This window comes from Cervus canadensis, chromosome 27 (genome assembly GCF_019320065.1).
Source record: "Cervus canadensis isolate Bull #8, Minnesota chromosome 27, ASM1932006v1, whole genome shotgun sequence".
Classification (NCBI taxonomy): domain Eukaryota; kingdom Metazoa; phylum Chordata; class Mammalia; order Artiodactyla; family Cervidae; genus Cervus; species Cervus canadensis.
The window spans coordinates 32205755-32227565 of NC_057412.1; the positions used below are offsets into that span (position 1 = coordinate 32205755).

Consider the following 21811-nt stretch of genomic DNA (forward strand, 5'->3'; position numbering starts at 1 on the left):
AAAGTTTTATGCATATCTGGTAATTTTTCAAAAGAATAATTTTTATTACTTTCTTGGAAGGAAAAATTAGATAACAATGCTGTTTATATTTACACACAATAATTGTCTGTTTAAGAACTAGCAGTTGGTATAGAACTGATGCTTGTGAGTGGAATAAATCTAATAATTGGTGGTTTCACATGAAATTTATCTGATAATTTCTTTCCTGGAACTTGCAGGAGATAACCATTTTTAAATCTTTAAACAGATATGTCTTAGAGATTTTTTAAAAAGATTTCAGTCAAACATGAATGCCACAAGACTTTGGGACTCAAAGGAAAGAGTAGAGTCATTTTGATTTGGCTATATTTATAAAATGCTCTAGTTTTCATGAGCATTGTCTATAAATTTGTGAGTTACGCTTCTTGTTGTTCAGTTGATAAGTCGTGTTTGACTCTTTGCGACCCCGTGGACTGCAGCACGCCAGTCCCTGTCTCCTAGAGTTGGCTCAAACTCATATCCACTGAGTCGATAATGCTCTCTAAGCATCTCATCCTCTGCCGCCCTCTTCTCTTTCTGCCCTCTATCTTTCCCAGCATCGGGGTCTTTTCCAGTGAGTCAACTGTTCACATCAGGTGGCCAGAATATTGGAGCACCTTCAGCGTCAGTCCTTCCAATGAATATTCTGGGTTGGTTTCCTTTAGGGTTGATCTCCTTGCAGTCCAAGGGACTCTCAAGAGTCTTCTCCAGCACCACAGTTGGAAAGCATCAATTCTTTGGAGCTCAGCCTTCTTTATGGTCCACCTCACATCTGTGCTTGACTACTGGGGAAACCATAGCTTTGACTATACCGAACTTTGTCGGTGAAAAATAAAACTTCCTTTAGACCCTTAAAATTAGTAAACAAGGATTCTTTCACACTGAGTTTAATGAAACAACTGATTTATATGTTTACTTGATTTTCCTCATTTCCTACCTTTGGCAAAAGGATTTCTTGAGCAACTGACAAGTGTGCCAATAGAAAGTGAGCTGAGGAGGATAGCAGTTTCTCTTACTGAAGGATGCAGCCCGATGTCATATTCTGTTACTGGATGTTAATGTCATGGATGGAGGATATCACTGAGTCTGAGAGAAGTAGAATTTGGTACAAGAATGTCAATACTCATCTTAGAGAACATAAAATGACCATCCCTGTCAGCTGATTGTGTTGCACAGACTACTCTGTTTGGAGGGGGAGTGCCTGGTTATGGCAGAGGTAGTGGAAATGAGTTCAAGAAATTAGCACAACCTTGTAAATCAACTATACTTCAATAAAATAAATTTTAAAGCAATGTGCCTATGTAGACCAGAGTGGGAAATCTGGTGACCTGTGAGCTTCATGTTAACTGCAGAGTGAAGTGTATTATTTGTAATGAACACCTTTAAGGAGAAGCCCACCCTCACCCCATGGACACATATACATTCCTTACTAGCCCAGTAGCCACACTCCTAGCCTGGTCCTGGTGGGCTCAATTTAAATATGTATCCCTGCTTCAGACATTCCCATGTTTAAACTGTGTATGTGCAAATCTGGAAAAGAGACCTGTGATAACTTCCTCTTTTGATGCCATTACTCTACATGAACAGGGTTTTGCAGCTACAGAAGAATAGATCAACTTTTCAATTTCTATAGGACCTGAGTCCATAGATGTGTTTAAGACAATTCCTATTACTTAGTTCTTTCAAGAGTCAACTGGATTGAATTTCCCCTCAAGGAAGCCTGAGGATCCTGAAGTCTGATTTCAGGTACCCAGCTATGGGAACAGCATACATACTCCCCCTCTCCACAAGCCATCCTCCCAAGAACCTGAAAATACGCACGGGTGCACACACACAAACATCTCTGTCCCAAACACTGAAAATATTTCTTTTAACTATTTTTACCATTAGATAAGGAAAGTGAAAGTGTTAGCCACACAGTCGTATCCGACTCTGTAGTCCCATGGACCATAGCTTGCCAGGCTCCTCTGGCTATGGGATTTTCCAGGCAAGAATACCAGAGTGGGTTGCCATTTCATTCTTCAAGGGATCTCCCCGACACAGGGATTGAAACTGGGTCTTCCGCTTTGCAGGCAGATTCTTTATTTTTACCATTAGATATGGAAAGGAAAGTTAAATGAATTTCTTAGCCACCTCTATAGGGTAAAACTGAGTGTACCAATAGGTATAAGTGACAAACAGATCCTTCCATCTTAATGGAACTCTACCGAATTCTTGAGGATGTCCCACAGAAGAGCTCATAAAAACAAGAAATGGAAAGGCTGTGTGGCTAATGTCAGCTTTGGATGTATTCCCAAATGTTAAATGCATAGACACTGCACAGTAAATCACATTTGCCACTTGTTTAATTGCAGTTTAGAATTCTAAATAACATTCACCATTTTCTATTTTTAAGGAAGCCAATATCTATTAAAATACTATCTAAATAGTTAGAAAATATAGCCTCAAAACTCATTTATACAAATGAGTGAATAGCAAATACCAGTACATTTACAACTAGTAAATAGCTAGTAATAAGGGACTAGTATTATTACTATTACTAGTAATAAATAGTAAATAAGGTATTGCTATTTCAATATTAAAGATTGCCTCAAAATATTTTTTAGGGACAAAAACTGGTTTCCAATGCTAACTATCTAAAGTTGGAAAGAATGACCTTATAGAAGAATGTCTGATTATAATCTAAACTTAACATCTGTAATGATGGCTGAGGCACATACCCGTGCTTGTTTTTGCTATACAGAGTCAGATTAAACATTCCCAGAAGTTTCATATTTAAGTGCAAAGAGTCACTATTCTAGATTTATAATGCATTACTTTTGCTTTTATTTGCAAGTTTCAACAGCATGTATACATGTATTTTTAGAAGTGTCTGTCTGTCTGTACCTTTTGCTCTGCCTTTTACAAACTAATGAATCACTTCCCCAACTAATGTATGTTTTAAGCAAATGAATTATCAAGAGAAAAGTACTTATAAATCCACATAGCTGAATAATTTGGAATTTACTCTCAAGAAAAGTCTATATATACATACTATACATATATATGTATAGTATGTATATATGTGTGTGTGTATGCATATATATATGTGTGTGTATGTATATATATATATATATGTATGTATCTGTATAGTATTTAACACCTCCTATGTGCTAGATGTGTATTTAAGCATGGATTATCAGGCCACTGAAACCTGATTTTTTTGTTTGCTTTTAATAATATATCAATGTTTCCAGCTATCCAATTGATGTTGATTATGTGTGCACATATATATATATATAATCTACATAGATGATGATCTTCATAATCCTTAGTCTTTATTAATATTACAAAAAGCAAGAGACAGGACAGTATAGTTTATTTAGTAAGCATTCTAAATAATAAAATTTAGTCTAACTGTTCCCATTTTTTGTTATATAAAATAAGTTAGATAAACATTGCCAGCAGATTGACATTCAAAATGCAAAACAAAGTCACTATTTGATAGTGGTAACACATTACAGTTTGCTTCTACCTACAAGTTTTAAAGAAGTGCATTCTTTTTTTAAATTGAAGTATAGTTGATTTATAATATTATGTTAATTTCAGGTGTACAACATTGATTCAATATTTCTATAGATTATACTCCATTTAAAGTTACTATAAATATTGGCTATATTCCATATGCTGTACAATGGTGCACAGTCTTATTAATTAAATACATGCTCCTTAAGGTGCAACTCCCTGAATTGAAAAGCTCAATACAGCAAATTTTTTCTTTAACAATAAATCATATTCTAACCAATTAAACCAAAAATGATCCTCTTTTCTGATGGGACCCCAGATGATTTTCCAGGTTGTGAGATTTCAAAAATGAGCTATGGTATTAAATTTGACTCTCTTCAACTTTGTAGCCACTGTTAAGAGTAAACTCCCTTGTTCATTTAACAAAGATTTCTTTCCGCTGTGAGCAAAGGCTTCCCCACGCACTGGAGAAATAGCAAGTAAGCCAAACATCTTCCTTGTAGTTTTATAGCTTATAGAAACAGTAGTGTGGGGCTCAAGAATCCATAAAGCATATTTTCCACAGCTAAACATCAAAAAAGCTAATGTCTGGGAAGAATAAAAAGATCATAAATTAATATTTCTACAAATTTCTTTTGAAACACTTCTTTGGGCTCTGTGCCCTAATTGTTACTTCAAAGGTGTCACTTCTGATTAAGATTTATTCCTAAATGCAATAATAAAATTCTAAGGCACCTCTGGTTCTTAAGTGCAAAACTTTTAGTTCAAACAAACTATTAAAGCTGATGTCAAGCAGAGCATCAGTAAAGGAATTTTCTAATTGGATCTTCTCTGGTGGTATTCTTTATGTGACATAACTGACTAAAATATTAAAAAGCAGATATACAGCCTTTGGGAAATGAATCTTTAAACTAAAAGACCACATGTGCATACTCCTGTGTGTGTGTGTGTGTGTGTGTGTGTGTGTGTGTCTGTGTGTCTGTGTGTCTGTGTGTGTGTTAGGGAGAAATATAGCGAAAGATATAGTGAGAGGGACAGAATCATTGTTTTAATCCTATTAGTCTTTGGTTTAAAATGTATAACGTGCCTTCTGAGAATAATTCATTAACATAATTTAAATTGTATTTATTTTTAAAGTAGAAAAGAAACACTTCTGCAAACATTACTGATGTGATTTTTTGAAGCTAACCAAACAACTAATTTCTATTTTGGCTGGAGAAGAGAAAGGAATGAAAAATGGAAAAGCTAGCTATTACACAATAGGAGATCCTATCTGCATTCAAGATGCTCCTTAGAAATAGTAAATAAACTCTGATTCAGGCTTGTTTTCACCCGTTTTTCTCTCTGCCTTCGGTTACAAAACCAAACCCTCACCACTTCTTTCTCCAGGTTCAGTTCTTCAGCCATCCGCAGGATCTCCTGAGAGGAAGGCTTATTCTGTTCTCCAAAGTGTCTCTCCAGGGCGTCTTTAGCTGCAATACTGGGAGGTGGGGAGTTGGCAGGAAAGAAGGGAGATGATGGTTTAGGCACATCGAAATCAAGTTAGGTTAAATTTCCTAAATATTAGTATTAACATTAACGTAAAAAGGAAACCTAAAGGCTCTGAAAACACCTTCAAAGCTCTTCAACAATAATAAATGTGAAGTTTTTTTGAACATTTAGATGCTTGTCTCATGTAGGCTCCTTTTACCAGAGTCACAGGAAGAAATTAAGGAAACCCAGACATTGTTTATCCACTTTCCGCCACAAGAGGGCGCTGACTAACTGAGAAGAAAATAAACTATGCATTTCTAAATGTCCCCCGAACTCAGGTTATTGAAATGTTCAGTGTACAGCTAACCAACCAAAACAAAACCTGTATTTTAGCAATTCCTCCATGAGCCTCACGGAAACTACAAAAAGATAAATGAGCAATCTGGCTTGAAATGCTAGAAGTCACTTTGAACTTTAAGCAACTAGAATACTGGCGACCAGTTTTGTTATTTGTAATAACATAGATAACATATTTCCGGAGCAAGACTTACGTCTAAAAGGACAGTAGAAACAGTCATTCTTTTTAGCTGTGATTGTACAGCTTCTGCTTTATCCAAAACTTGCAGAGCAAAACTGTTTTGAATCAAACAATACGTATTTTTCCATCAAATTTTAATTTCCAGCTGTTTCTCAGCAGTAATTTATTGAATGTTGTGCTTTTTCACCTAGCTTATTTTCTCAACTGGCTGTATTCATTTTTATGTTATATTGAACATATATTATACTCAAATGCTCATTCCATTTGTAAAATATCATTTCTTCTCCACTAACTTTTAATATCTCAAAAGTATACCTGATAGTTGTTCTCCGTTTCCTTTTTCTTTCATTTGCACCAACTTTCTCATTGTATAAAGCTGTGATGCAAACACAATGAATAATTACAAAAACAAAGCAGGTTTTTTTTTTTTTAACTATCAGATTTGGATTTAAAGTTTCTTTATAAAACAATACAAAATAAAATTACCATACATTTTTGTTTTAAATTTTTGCAGTACACATCATTTTAGGTTACAAGCCCTAGATTAATATGTTAACACAGAAAAAATATTAACTTATAAATATTAACAGTTGTCTTTAAATCATACCCTATCTTTGTTGAAACAGTTGCTCTAAATGCTATCAAACCTTGCTCTTTAGCCAGCCTTGACATTAACATAAGTAGATAATTTTATCACAATAAATTGTTCATCTAGCAATTGCTTGTTATTCACTAGAAAGAATGGTGTGTGCAAATGGTCTGGCTACACTTATATTAGGTTATAAAGATGATTCATGTATAATTACTACAGTATATAGCCCAGCAGAAAAAAATCTGGATACATTAAAAAGAATCATTTCACCACTTTACACCTATGCCACATTGTCTAGAAACTTTCCCTATATATTTTATTCTCTGCCTATTTATCTTTTCAATAAATTTATTTCTACACTTTCACTGGCTTTGCTTTTCCTTTTAGTGTGATGAAACAAGATACTTATTTTTCATGTCAAAGAGAAAAATCAAACCAAACTTCAAACCTCTTGCTTTAGCACAAATCCAGTGGAGGGAAACCACTGTTTTTAGGTTAAAACATCATTGTTTCCAGAAACACAGCTTTTGTACCTCCTACTTGCTCGGCTTCCTCCAGCCATTTGGACAATATCGCTTTTAGTTTGCATGCGTTTTTGAAGCTGAGCTGCAGGTTTTCAAATCGGCAGATCGTTGTTTGACTGAATTCCGAGCCGTGCACAGCTGCCAGAGCTTCCCCAACATTTGTTTGGGTGTATCCTGTGAAAGAACAACAAGGCCATCAGCTTCAGTTTTGCAAGAAACACTGATTTTGGCCCACTATTGTACACATTTGTTCATGTATCTTTGTCAACTATTAAATATTGCTTTTAACCATATATCTGTTGGCAATTTAGAATAACAGTAAGGTTATTCAGTGTAGAATTGTCTAGTATTTTTAAAAATTCCTTCTAGTTAGTAAGTTAATATTTTAGAAGTCAAAAGAATTCAGATAGGAACATTTGCCATTCATATTTAGCCAAATTGGATAAATGTGTCATACACACTTTGCAAAAATATTTAAGAAAAGTTTCTAGACAATGTGGCATAGGTGTAAAGTAGTGAAATGATTCTTTTTAATGTATCCAGATTTTTTTTGCCACTGTGCTATGTACTGTAGTAATTATACATGAATCACTTTTATAACCTAATATAAGTGTAGCCAGACCATTCTTTGCAACCCCATGGACTATACAGTCCATGGAATTCTCCAGGCCAGAATAGCGGGGTGGGTATCTGTTCCCTTCTCCAGGGGATCTTCCCAACCCAGGGACTGAACCCAGATCTCCCACATAGCAGTCAGATTCTTTACCAGCTGAGCCGCTGGGAAGCCGAAGAATACTGGAATGGGTAGCCTATCCCTTCTCCAAGGGATCTTCCTGACCTAGGAATCGAACTGGGGTCTCCTGCATTGCAGGTGGATTCTTTACCAGCTGTTCTACCAGGGAATCCCTCATACACACTTTAGAAGACATTTAAACATTCTCTCTAATCCTTATTATTAGACATCTGTTGAAATATGCTCAAAATCTATAGATATTAAAATATAATACATAAAATATATGGTGATATATCACAAATATTTTTATATCAACCATAAGAGTGAAAAATTCAACATGTTGAAGTTACCAAATAAAACTAAGAACTGTGTTTACTTTCCCTAAAAGCATGCTTATTATTAGACTTTGGTCACACAACATTTTATGTATATTACCAAACATTTATTATGTTATTTGGTAATGCTTCTATCTCCAGGCAAAAAGTTTTCATAGATTGTCTCAAACATTCTCAGAATATAAGTTGATAAATGTCATCAATGTAGAATTTGAAACATTCACAGTCATATAAAAAGTAAATTGAAAATGAATGTTATAAAGATGCCTACTGCTGTGTTTATGACAAATAGTAACTACGTATTAATTCAGGGCCCAAGGCTATTTACCTGTATGCATAAAATGATTACATATGATACCCATCAATTGATATCATTAAAAGTCACCAATGGCTCAGTCCACAAAAGCAGAAGTTTGTACTATCAGTTCAATCCATTAAAAATATATTTCATGCATTTAAATCAAGGTTAATTATATGATTATTTACATGAAAAACACTTCATCCTAGAAAGTGAGCAAAGCCTATGAAGAGATAGCTCACAGAAAAGGAATTACAAATGACTGTCCAACACATGAAAGAACTTCTTTCACTCTTCGCTCATAAGGGAAATTTAAAATGAAACTACTCCCTTCGCCTAACTGATTTGCAAAGGTCCAAAAGATTAATTGCATCTTTTTCCTTCAACAACTAATTTTTATTCTACATGCCAGTCGCTGTTCCAAGTGCCGAGGATATGCCATTAAGGAGAAAGCAAAAGGAAATAAACAAAAAACAAAAGACTTCAGCCTTAACAGAATTCATATTCTGAAGAGTGGCAAAGGAGATGCTCATGGTGGCAACAAAATGTGTTAGAACTTACACAGAGACCAATTTGACATCTATTGAAATTACAAATACACATACTCTTCAATAAAGCAATTTTGCTTTTAACACTTTTCCTACACATACATTTTTATAGGAGCAAAATGTTATTTATGAAGTTAATCATTGCATCATTGTCTTCAGTAACATAAGATTGAAGACCATCTAAATTCCATCAGTAGGAGACTGGTAATATATTCATAAAATGGAACTGAGAGATGCATTAAGAAGAAGAGCTCTCTAAAAAACTAATACTGAAAGCTCTCCAAAATAGTCAAATGAAAAACGTCTATATGAAGAAATACATGTATTTGCTTATATGAATATGCATAGAATAGAAGGATACACAGAAACTAATAACATTGATAAACAGGAAGGATAAGCAGAGGGATACAATTCACACAGCTTTTTAGCCTTTGAATCACACAGAAGTATTTATTCAAATAAAACAAAGCTATTTCTAAACTTATGTTTGAAAAAGAGACCATTAATTTAGAAATCTATGTATTTTGGCTGCTAAGAATTTACAAGGAAATGAAGGTTTCTGTAGGTTTTTATAATTCAAATAACTTACATCCACAGTAGAGATGTAGAATGAGAACTGTCTCGAATTTCTGAGCAGCGTGTAAGAGCCTAACAGTAATAGAGTCAGACTTTGCAGACAGGGTTGCGTGTCCCACAGCTGTTAACAAGCACCTACCTAGCTTAATTCTTCTCACTTTAAACTCATTGGCAAACTTCTCAAGTTCTCGGATTTCTGGAGAATCCATGTCTATTGGCTCTTCAACCAATTTGCTTTTCCGCCTGAGCTCCTGCTTGAAATCAGCGGCAGTGGGGTCCTCTGAAAGGAGAGGCTGATGCATGGGAGGAAACCCATGGCTCAACGTGTGGTCAGGAAACTTATAAAGACAAGGGGTTAAGCTCCCTGTAACAACAAGAAAAGGACCATTTGTAATCATCCCTCATTTTGATACATGGAAAATTTTGGCCCATCAAATTATTCTGTGACGGCCAGTCTCAGTTCTCAAAGGTTACCTGACATTCGGTTTTCCGAAGTAGAAGTCAATGTAGCTTAATAGAAATGCGATCATTTTTCCCACCTTCCTGGGAGCAGCGAAAACAAAGATAATGCAAAGCCAAAGGAAAGAACCAGGGACTTGCAAATAATTAAAATAGAAATAAGCAAATTTCAAAGAAGTGTGAGTTTTCCATCATTGTTTTTCTCATAAAAGACATCCAGGGACTTCCCTAGCGGTCCAGTGGTTACGACTTCATCTTTCCAGTATAGGGGACGTGTGTTTGATTCCTGGTTATGGAATTCAGCATGGCTCCCCAAAAACAAACAAAGAAGAACCTATTCATTGGTTCTTGTGAATCTGAGGTTCAACTTTACCAGAATGTATATTTTGATCTCTATTTTCTTAATTATAGAATCAAGGTTTATGTTAAGTGCTATGCTGAGAAATTTTCATAGCATTGAAAAATTGATTTTACAGCATTAAGAAATCCAATGTTTTATCAGTAAATGCTTAATTTAGTAAAGGCAGGTAAAAAGAAAATTATGAGAACACAAAACACATTAATAAGGTTTAAATAGATTTAATGTTAATGATGGATGTTGACAAAAAGTAACTTTTAAAGATCTATTAGAAAGTCAGCAACAAGATTCTTGCAAAACATACTATGATGGAATCATTTCTTGATTACTATTTAAGAAGAAAAAGTAAGTGTCAAGGAAGGGTGCAATTCTAGATATGATACATAATCCCTCATAAATGATGAAGCACTGAATCCATTGAGTTAGTTAAATGAGAAATCTCAAAAAACTACATGATTTAATTGTTTAATTGCTTCTAGATTTCACTCTTCATTTGGAAAGAAGAGACTGTCTCAGTCCGGGAGTATGGGTGACAGGATGGTATAAGCCAAATTCCCACACATTTTATTTCTGTTTTCTTCAGCAGTATATTACATTTTTATTCTTCAGGATTTCACTTTATCTTAAATGACACGGGTGTAACCAAGACATTTTGATATAAATAAAATATTCAATAATTAATCATTTTTCTTATAAGTATAAATTAAATATAAATGACTATAAAATATAGGCAGTAATCATTCTCGGAAACTTACTAAAAAATACATCAGTTTTATGCCATTTATAATTTCTCTATAAATACAGTCACAAATCAGACATGAGTAATAGTGTATTTTGCCAGAATATATAAATCTTACATTAATATATCAATATGTAATGAGCAGAGAATATTGCAAGTCAGTAAATTGTTGGCTCATATTATTTATATGAGAAAATATAATTTTGAAGTGTACCCCTATCCAGTAGACTATTATTTTTCTGAAGCAAAATACATACAAGTGAGAAATTAAGCAAAATACCATAAAATAAGTTTAGCTGTTTCATGGATATAAAAAATGTACAAAAGAAACTGTTTCTGTCTAAAGCAATTCATATTGCTTTCAAAAATCAAAACTATCCAGTTTTTTTTTGTTAATCATCCACTTTTTGCTTTAGTGGGTAGTACATTGAATAGACCAGATAAAATTTTAAAAAGCAATTTTATCAATTTTTAATTTATTACAAAATTCAATTTTTAAAATGTTTGTTATATTTTAACAAAGCTCATTTTTTTTTCCATTTATTTTTATTAGTTGGAGGCTAATTACTTTACAATATTGTAGTGGTTTTTGCCATTCATTGACATGCATCAGCCATGGATTTATATGTGTTCCCCATCCTGATCCCCCCTCCAGCCTCCCTCCCCATCCCATCCCTCTGGGTCTTCCCAGTGCACCAGCCCTGAGCACTTGTCTCATGCATCCAACCTGGGCTGGTGATCTGTTTCACACTTGATAATATTCATGTTTCAATGCTGTTCAAAGCTCATTTTTTAGAGTTCATTTTTGGCCTAATATTAGTTTTAGATTTCTACTAGTTAAGTAAAATACTAATATATAAAAAAATTGATCACCTTTATGTTAACATTTACTTAATATTTATCTAAGGACTTCTGCTTTATTTTCAGGGGAAGAAAGTGTATTTATTTATTCACAATTTAAAATTTATATAAAAACAAATAACTCCTTGGGTGCTAAGATGAATTCACTATACAATTGAAACTAGAAGTGAAGCCCAGTGAACACCACAATAAGCCACATCAAAATAATCAGTTCATTTTTCAGGTAATCTGTACTCAGGGAAATCAAATGACTCAAAGATTTCCACATCTTAAGTATATTTGGCTACATTAAACAAATGCTTTCCAACAAAAGTATTATAAATACTTACTAAAATATTGGAAGTGTGCCATCTCTATTTATGGAAAAATTTAAAATTAGTGTATACATTATAAATACTCTGGAGAAATGGACATTTAGAAAATAAATTTGAACATGAGTCCATAAAGAGTACACAAGAAATACCATGTTCAAAAGTTCGGCATCCAGAGGAGAAAGGAAAACACATGTGCTGCGTTATTTTTCATTATCTGAAAGTATCCACAGTTATCTGCAGGGACACAGTTTTCCTGAAACTAATGTTAAACAGAAATTTGGGACAGTCACAAGCACAGTCAGACAAATGATTTCTATTATATGATCCTATATTTGGGGGAAAATGGGGAGTGATTGGTACGGCATATGTGACAGGGTATTTTAAAAGGTTTTTCTAAAGCCTAGAATATTAAGAAGTCGGGATTTGAGCAGGGAGAGAAAAGATGCAGTGAGTTGTGTGCCACAGAAGTTTCGTGAACAATTTCCAAAACATTGATAAATCAAACTTGTCTATAAGCCTAGAACAAATGCACGCCTAAATAGCTTGGAAGGGTTTGTACGTTCTTTACAGTCCAAGATGGATTTTCACCCTGCAGATTAATCCACCATAGCCTCTTTAACTGCTCTGCATGGACTTCTGGATGGTAGAGGAGGGAGAGAAACAGAGGGTAAGTCTTTTAAAGCAGATGATGGGAAGCTGAGGTCCACCTTGCCTTACAGGCACCTGATTCAAGGTCCTGTGATACTGGGCAGACTGCTTTTCTGCAGCACGTGGCTCAGCCAGATGCTGACAACATCTGAGGTTGTGGGCTGGAAGCTTTAAAAGAACAGACAGGGGAAGCAGAAGGACATAGTAAAATACCCCCACCTTGCTGTAGACATGCACAGCAAAGTTCATTTGAATATTTCCATTTATTTTCTTTTTTTACGTTCATGCTGACAATGTGAAACAAATCATAAATGTGAATTGCGATATTTTTTTCTCTTTTGTGCATTGCTACATCCTATCCACATATAAACAGGTCTTCTGCCTAGTTCTGTAAATTAGGTTGATTTGGAGCACAGCCATGGCCATTTGTTTACAGATTGCCTGTGGCTGCTTTTGAGTTGTGAAGTTGAGACAGATGCTACATAATTTAAGGAAAATACACAGCGTCCATGCTACTGCAGGTGCCTTTCATGATCCAGGGGCAAAAGATGGTCAGAATTACTTCTTCCTTTAGTGTCAACACATCCAGAATAAGTGAGGCAAAAATAAAACTAAATCAAAAAAGAAAAAAGGAAATAGAAAAAAAGACAACTTAAGAATGAAGAGATGGCCTCCAATGCAGACTGCTTTCCTCTGTAAATAGGAAACATATTTCTGGTACCTTTTGTCCTAGCCCAGGTGGAAAAGACAGCTTTCAGCTATACTCATCTTTTATTCTTATTCTTCACATCTCATAAAAAAAAGAGCATTCATCTCCTTGAATAATTTTCCAACATCAGCTATTTTGCTTTCCTCTTAAGATCAGTTTTTAATCAAGGACTCTTACTGCACATCTTGGGTGGCCATTACAACACATGACCTTGCTGGGTTTAGCCATCATTACCATGTAGCTGATTTGCCCAGTTTACACAGGATGGTGGACAAGGTACACAGCTCATTAAGTCTGTTTTCCAACTTTCACCCAGCTTTACAAATGAGAACAGACACCACCTTGTATACCCAGAAATCAGAATTTTGAAAGGTTTTTGTTTTTAGTTTTCTTTTGTGTTTATCTGGAAGAGATCTTTGAATAGTATTTGTAATTCCCTGTTTCCTATTATCCTTCCTGTAGGCTGTTGAATTATTTAAGTACTTAGGAGAGAAGAGGTGGAAGAAGAAATTTAACTACAAATGTATCTGAAGAGACGATCAAGGAGAAAACCAGGGTGAGTTGGTAGAAAGCTGCCACAACTCAATTCCGATAGAGCTATGTATGGTATCCGTCACAACTTGGATATGAAGAGACTAACACTTTGAGATGCTAACTTGAACGAGGTTTATAATTAGTTCCTGGTGTGGCTAATTCATTTTACCCCACCAATCATTCTCTTTGATATCCCCACACCTGGACTATGAGGCACAGAGGATTCATCTGATGATTAGAATCCTTCCTACCAACCTTAGCTTAAAATATGAGCTAGCTCTTGCTTTCCAGTGGGTTATTAATTTAATGAAATGCTCAGACTAAATGTAAGCATCAGAGCACAGGGATAAAATAACCATATTCAAATAAAGCAATTTCACACCCTTTGAAATATTGCTCTTTCTGTAGCTTCACTTTTATATGGAGTGTGTGACAATGAACCTTCCTTGTTGGTGATTAGTCGCTTCTGTGGATTGTGTGGAAGTGGCTGATTTGATGAACGCCTTGAGACTTCTCAGAAAATTCAAATGACATTACCAGGTTTCTCTGGTGTATTTTAAACCTTTTCTGAATTCCTGAATACTTCTGAATCCCTGTGTTTTATAACTCAATTTGTGTAGCTTCTCTGGGGATGACGGCAGAAAGGTTCAGATTCTCTGAGATTTAATCTGCCGTGATGCAAAGGCTAATACTGAATATATGTCAAAATGGTGACATTGTAACAAATTACAAAACACATCACATTTTAACGATCTCCCTCTCAAAAATATTCAAATATAATCTCTATGCTTGCCATGGTGAATTTTTCTTTCAGCAACAAAATATATGTAATTTTGGTTTAAGACTACAGTGATACCTACAAAGCTTAGGACATCCATTTTTTTTCATTATTATCATCAACCCAAGCTTTGAATCATTTTAAAAGGTTTTCCCAAAGACCTCTCCTTTTTAACTTTTAATGAAGATGAGAGTTTGCTGAGGGCCTGCTGAGGAACCTTGGACCAGCACAACCTGAGTTGCCTGTGGACTCTCAGTGTGGACCTGGGCTTGTTATCTGCAATCCTGGAAACGGGAAGGATGTCAGATTTCTCAGGCCAGCTGTGAACTCAGCAGCTTCTGTCTAGATCTGGTGGGAGGGAGGTAGTAGTAAAAACCATCTCACAGTGCTTGGTCTGAGTGCTCACCTCCACCCATTGCTGCCCTTGCTGGGTGCAGAGATGACTTCAGTTGTACCTGGGTTCCTAGGAATTACTATGAAGGAGCAGCAAGGACTCTCTCCTCCAAGAAAGAGCAGCACATGTCTATGAGCTCGTCATTTCTTGTCTCTGTAATCCAAGTGTGGTGGGGGCCACAGAAAGCATTTGACTGGCAGCTCTAGTGGCTAAATGCACATTGTTCTACTATTTTTATAATGAAAGTAGTTCATCTTCAACGAGAGATCCTCTCATTAACCATGGATACTGATTAACAGCTAAGTACACAAATCATAAATGGTCCATTTTCACAGAGGAAGAAAAATATGACTTTCCTTATTTTTTAATTATTGAAGAGAGACATTAGGATTTAAAGGTAACCATTAAGAACATCAGTTTTCACTTCATCATAAAGGTGAGAATATGAGTTTATGCAGAATACTTTCTAACAGAATGTAGGGAAAGCTTATTTGTTCTGGAATATATCATTTTAAAGTTTTAATGTTTTATTTAGTGTTAATCTGAGAAATTTTTAGAAATTAAAGGTTAGTGAACTAAATTCTGTGTTCAATTTAATTTCAAATTTATAGGCATAAAGCTATGTTTGATTTTTTCAATTACCTACGCTAGATAACAACTATCACACAAGCATGCACATACACATTTGTATTTTTCACATAGAACATTCATAGTTTATTGTCACTGAAATTATTTCTTACTGCAGAAATAAATATAAAAGATTAAGAGATACCTAAATAATTTCTGTGCACAAAAAAATTATTGTATAGCCATGGTCTAAAATTAAGTCATAAATTTTGTGATGAGTGGATAAGGGTCAGATTTTGTTTTCCTTAAGAAATTTGCTAACAATACCTTCATTTAAGTGTCAACAAACAAGATAGTTTATCTTGATCTAGTGATGCTTTCTTTATCCAGAGGGAAATATGTATGTAACTTATACTATTTCAATCTTTTCCAAGACTCAGAGCATCTCAGACAGGGCTGCCAAAGATTCAACTATTGCTAAAGCAGCTACAAATCTCTCTTAGCCTTCAATGTCTTCTTTATCTTTACAGACCGAATGGCCAAAAGAAATACTGGATGAGGAAAATGCTCTATAAGTTAGTCTATCTGCTTTGGTAGCCACCAAAGATTATTAAGCACTTTCCTGTTTCATTTTTTAAATTCAGGAACCTAAGGAACAGCCAAAATCTCAAGGGAAATGAGGACTATTAAGTTCCATACCTCATAATCGTTAACCCTGTTGGTATGGAGGTGGGCAATGAAGTGGTCATTTAAAGATTTTGCTGACTTGCTCGCTGTTGGCAACTAAGGAATTTTAAAGCTGACCTTATTTTGGTTAATTTACTTTTAAATTTAAATAGTTACATAAGGCTAGCAGCTACCTTATTATTACCAGAGGCAAGCCCACCAATGGCATAAACAAGTGACAATTAGCAGTTTGGCAACAGAGAATTAGAATAAAAATCATACAAAGCAAACACAAGAGTTAAGAAGCATGGCAGTTCATTTCAGGCTTGTGGAGAACAGCGGTGATCAGGTATAACTATTATGATCTCTGAAGGTGTCACAGATCAGGGACCATTATAGTAAGTGGTGGATTTAGCAGAAATTTCTAAGGTTAGGAGATCTGAATTTCATGACACACTCTGGTCAAGGTTCCCTTCGACCCAGAAAATGCATCCAAGCGTCCCCAAACTCAATCTTACATGTAAAGACAATTTTTCTTACCTGCCATCACGCCATAGGTTGATGACTGGTTTCCATAATGACAGGAAGGAACAGAATAATGAAGTCCTGTCGCTGTGTTTCCCAATGTTGTCACCACAAAACATGTGCACAGACATTTAGGAGTTTGGATCAAAGACAAAATAGACGGGACTGGTAAGAAAATGTATGAGGATTCAAGACACATTCGTTTCATTTCAAAAGTACAGATTTATGCTGTTCTTAAAGTTATATGCCAATAATTTGTTCTCATGTGGGGGCAGTTCTCTGATGAGTACACTAAAACTAGGGGTTGAAATTTTTCTCAAGTAACGAGTTCATGAATCATCACAGTGGACTAGAGCCTTCATTAATTATCTCCAGTGCTCTGGGTTGGCGTGACTGACCAGTTTTAACCTTGGTGGGCTACAGTCCATGAGGTTGCCAAGTGCTAGACATGACTGAGTGATGAACACATGCACACACTGGAAGCTGCAGAATTCTTGCAGGTTTCACCCAATATAGACATTGCAAAGAGCTGACCAGAGGATAGTCTCTTAAAATTCCTGAATAACCTGGTACTATAAAATTGTCTTTTTCTGGAGCAATGAATACAGAAATCAACTCTTCATGTGTCTTTACTTTTACTTCTGCTTACTCACCTAACAAATTTCTTCCATCAAAGAGGAAGTGGCAGAGCCACTAGCCTTTTATTGGGTATGATCATAAAACTCCATTAAATTCAGAGGTTTACGCAAACTGTGACAATGTACGATGTATTTTAGGCTGGTATTGAAACCATGAGCTTGTAAATTTTCTGCACGCACACAATTAATTGAACAATTCTAATGATGAAGCTGGTCAAAAAATAAGTTCATTGATCATTGAGTAACTAGAGGTTTATAAAGGTTGAATCTAGCATATAACTTGGAGAAGGCAATGGCAACCCACTCCAGTATTCTTGCCTGGAGAATCCCAGGGACGGCAGAGCCTGGTGGGCTGCTGTCTGTGGGGTCGCACAGAGTCGGACACGACTGAAGCGACTTGGCAGCAGCAGCAGCATATAACTTAACTTCACTTGTAAATAGCTACAAGTCTCATTGAATTAAGGTGTACTTTGAAATTAAATTTGATTTACTTAACTTTTATCAAGCTTTAAACATGAATCACAATGAACTACTAACAATAAAATGACTAATCAATGTTTTCTTATGTATCTTATTTTCTACTTTTTCCCATTATATCCTGAATAGAGTGATGGATTTTCAAAAATATAATTGTATCTTCTTGAATAATATGAGATATTAGAAGAGATTTATAATCCTTTTTGAAAATACATAGTCTATCAATTAAAGACATAAAGTAAAACATTTTCTCTAACTATAACTCATTTTTAATATTTTAAAGTATCTATATAAATTTTCATTTTACAACTGACACATAGAGAGAATTGAAGTCATTTTGTGTTATAATGATTTCTATGCATTCCAAAATTAAACAAACATGAATTGCACTGAATATCCAATTTCTCCTCTCATTATAATCATTTCTAATTCTTTACCTAGACAATTAGATATATATAATTACAATTTGATGGAGAAATGATAAAATCAATGCTATTGCCATTTAAAACAATAACAATAGCCATGTAGGACATTTTTACTAATTATGAATTTTTTTACTTCCAAGGTTTAAATTCCTTTTGTTTTGCTGATTTGGGGAAGTCGTATAAATGACAAGTTAATTTACTAGATACATTATTTACTTTTAATTTTATTTATTTTAAAATAAATAGGGTTTGAGCTTAAAGCTGCTTAATTTTAACCTCAATTCCAATTTTTATTCTAGCCAAATAGTATCCATGTACAGTATATTGTGCAAACAATGCATTATCCTTCTCATTCTCAATCTATTTAAATGCCCATTACTTAAAATATACAATTAGCTATGTGATAGTTGTATGGACAGACTTCAGGAGATAGTGAAGGACAGGGAGGTCTGGCATGCTGAAGTCCATGGGGTTGCAAAGAGTTGGACATGACTTAGCGACTGAACAATACAACAATATGTGATAAATGTTTAAATTTACTTATGCCACACCTCTTCATAAAAATACTGTGTTACATTGTTTTAAAACCATGTTTGAGGGTATTTGCATCAGTACATGTTTAACTAAATTCTGAGACTCTTCAGTAGATAAAAAACATCTCTACATTAATAATTTTCCCAAAATCTAGATGTATGATCTTCAGATACTTGAAAATTCTGTTGAAGATTAATACCAAACTTACATATAACTTTCAAAGCTGCTTAATTATAACAAAATATAAGGCTAAAATATTTTAAATTGGCATATAAATGTATCAACTCAAATTTTATTTTTAAATTTATAAAATTTAGTCCATATTTAGATTGCTTTACAAGTGAAAAGTGCTATTAAGCAGAAATCTACCTAAGACTTTGTTTATTAATCAAAACCCTTTGTTACTAAATAAAAAGTGGACACATTAACAAAACATACTTATTTGCTTGGTTGTGTTTGAGACCATATATTTGAATTAAGCTTAATTTTCATCCACGAAAGTTATATAAGAAAATATAAAAACTTGGCTAAAGGTTGAAATCTCTTCAGAACTAAATTTTGAAAAAATTCAAATCAGCTCATGGGTTCTAAATATTATATTGCCTCTAGCCTAGATGGGAGGGGAGTTTGGGTAAAAATGGATATAGTATATGTATGGCTGAATTCTTCTGCTGTCCATCTGAAAATATCACAACATTGTTAACCGGCTATACTCCAATATAAAATAAAATGTTTTAAGAATAAACAAATATTATATTGCCTCTAGACTTGATTTCTGAGTTTTTAATTATTCTAAAGAAGTTAAGTGTATTTAAAGTGAAAGTGTTAGTTGTTCAACTGTATCTGACTCTTTGCGACTCCATGGACTGTAACCTGCCAGGCTCCTTTGTCCTTGGACTTTTCCAGGAAAGAATAGTGGAGGTTGCCATTCCCTTCTCCATGGGATCTGCCTGACCCAGGGATAAGACCTGGGTCTCCTACATTGTAGGCAGATTCTTTACTGTCTGAGTCAAGTGTATTTAAACATCTAATTATTTTATTCTTTGAAACGAACTGTTATTGGTATTAGGAATCATTTGGTTGTGTTTACTATGTGTATGCCATTTTTTAGACATGGTAGTAAATGTAATAAAAAACCAAATAAATCTCTAAGATGAAAGAAAATCACCTTTTAAATTATTTTACACTATTTCTTTAGTTTTACTCTTTATCCATACATGTTTGCATAGAAATGGTTTTCAGGCTCACTGTTTACTTATATAGAAGACAGAACTTTATAATAAAATCAACAATACTTGAAATTACTACACTTACTAATATTTCTTGAATATTTTCTTAGGCATTGACTTCTTTAATATCCTGAATATTTAACTTAACAAACATTAAAATTTAAAAAAAAATGAGATTCTAAACTAACAAGATTCAAAGCACCCATCCTGACATCTTAAGGCGCAGCCGCATGTAGACCGTTATTGAAGTTAGTACCTGTGGACATCACGTTGGTGGCGTGGTTGGAGACCGGTAGACACTCCGCAGCACTGGGATGCATTATCAGAGGCAGAGTTGCAGAAGACTCAGAATTCAGAGGTATAAAGGTATCAGTCGAAGTAAAAGGTTGGCAACTCATTCCCACAAAAGAATAGAAAACGGAGGCGAGGTGCCACTCTTCAAGTCAGTTTTATTATATTACCATCTCAAAGGGCCGTTTCAAATCTCACTACCTGCATATATACATCAGGGAGGCTCTGAAGCACCAAGAGAGCGCATGCTGGTATTTATACTGCAGGGAAATCCCTTTATACATGTTAATCATCTTTTCCCAGGGGTATTGCTTTATCAATCTGGACAGTCTTCCTTGTTACCCAAACATAATCCATGCCCAAGAGGGGAAGCTGGTTCTTGGGTAGGGACTGAAGGCAAAGGAGAAATCTGAAACTTAATTTGACAACTTCAGTGATTCAGACCTTTCAGAAAGGAATCAAGAACTTAAAAAAAAAGTGTCCCTCAAAGAAATAATGCTGCAATGAATTGAAAAATACTGGGTGCCTCTTTGCTATGAACACAATGACAAACTTATATGAATGAGATTTTTTTTTTCTGATAACTTCATTAAATCTGAAAAATAACATAAAAGTACAGGACACAATTTTAAGAAGCAGACTCTTTTTAATTTGAAAGAAGCATAGAAGACTAAATGTGAGAATGACTATATTACCAACTACTGATTCATACACTGTCCAATCCTGAACAACTGTAAGAACAATTGAACTTTTCCTATACCATAAATAGGAAATGATAAAATATTAAAGTTGGAGTCATTTGTAGACAAGATGAACAGTATCTCTCCCTTGATTTCAATTTGCTCAACCAGATGTACTTACTTAGTGAGCTTTTGCTAGATGTCAACACTGTTCTAGTCACTTTCCACAGTTATGTCAGCAAATTTCACATCTTTGTGAGATCTGTACCATTCTCACTAAGCTTAATTCTGCCAGAACCTCTGATCTTAGCCATTCTGCTCCAGAACCTTCACTGGGCAGAAACTTTCCACACAAATTATTTTGACATTATAAGACTAAGAAAAAAAAATACTATAAATAATTGTTTTGAAGATATTTATCTGTATGACAAGTTCACAATGATCATGGTTTCTACATACAAGTAAATGAATGCAATACTATCTTTAGAATGTATACTAGGGACCATATAGGGATGAGATGTAACCTGACAAGCATATATATTATTGACATAATCAAGAACTTGTGCTCCATTTGACTTATTTTGAAATTTTATATCATGGAGTTTTTAACTTGGAGTTGGCTGCTTCGTGCTAAATTTAATATTAATGTTGATGAGAATACTCTTTAAAAACTTGAAATTTGAATGCTTTGTCATTAACCAATTATTTTGTAGGAAAAAAAGATCATTAGATATTGCATGAAAAATATTTATTCTAAAAATGACATATTTTTCATTCTGAATTCTCTTTTAAGTTCCATTAGTCTTCACTAATGAGAGAAGAAGGTTACATAAAATCAAAACTATT

General features: G+C 34.5%; 1 protein-coding gene across 2 annotated transcripts; it reads right to left on the minus strand.

The window, feature by feature from the left end:
* Nucleotides 1-4523: 4523 nt before the first annotated feature.
* Nucleotides 4524-20514, minus strand: POU1F1 (POU class 1 homeobox 1). Of its 2 annotated transcripts, none has more exons than XM_043448923.1 (6): nucleotides 20251-20514; nucleotides 16707-16778; nucleotides 9279-9503; nucleotides 6659-6823; nucleotides 5849-5909; nucleotides 4524-5002 (listed from the first exon to the last, which is right to left on the minus strand). In XM_043448923.1, exons 1-6 carry the CDS (start codon nucleotides 20390-20392, stop codon nucleotides 4792-4794), a joined length of 876 nt encoding a protein of 291 aa, XP_043304858.1. In that variant the 5' UTR covers nucleotides 20393-20514; the 3' UTR covers nucleotides 4524-4791. The 2 variants fall into 2 exon arrangements, with proteins under 2 accessions (XP_043304858.1, XP_043304857.1); XM_043448922.1 differs by having other exon boundaries at nucleotides 4634-5002; nucleotides 16707-16856; nucleotides 20251-20392.
* Nucleotides 20515-21811: the final 1297 nt, after the last annotated feature.

What these genes read in the sequence shown, in the direction of transcription:
- POU1F1 (XM_043448922.1), bottom strand. Translation starts at nt 20,392, where the DNA reads ATGAGTTGCCAACCTTTTACTTCGACTGATACCTTTATACCTCTGAAT. An exon ending in AGTGAGAAGAATTAAGCTAG is followed by an intron (nt 6,824 to 9,278) that starts GTAGGTGCTTGT and finishes GTTCTTTCACAG; the next exon opens with GATACACCCAAACAAATGTT. An exon ending in GGAAGCCGAGCAAGTAGGAG is followed by an intron (nt 5,910 to 6,658) that starts GTACAAAAGCTG and finishes TTTGCATCACAG; the next exon opens with CTTTATACAATGAGAAAGTT.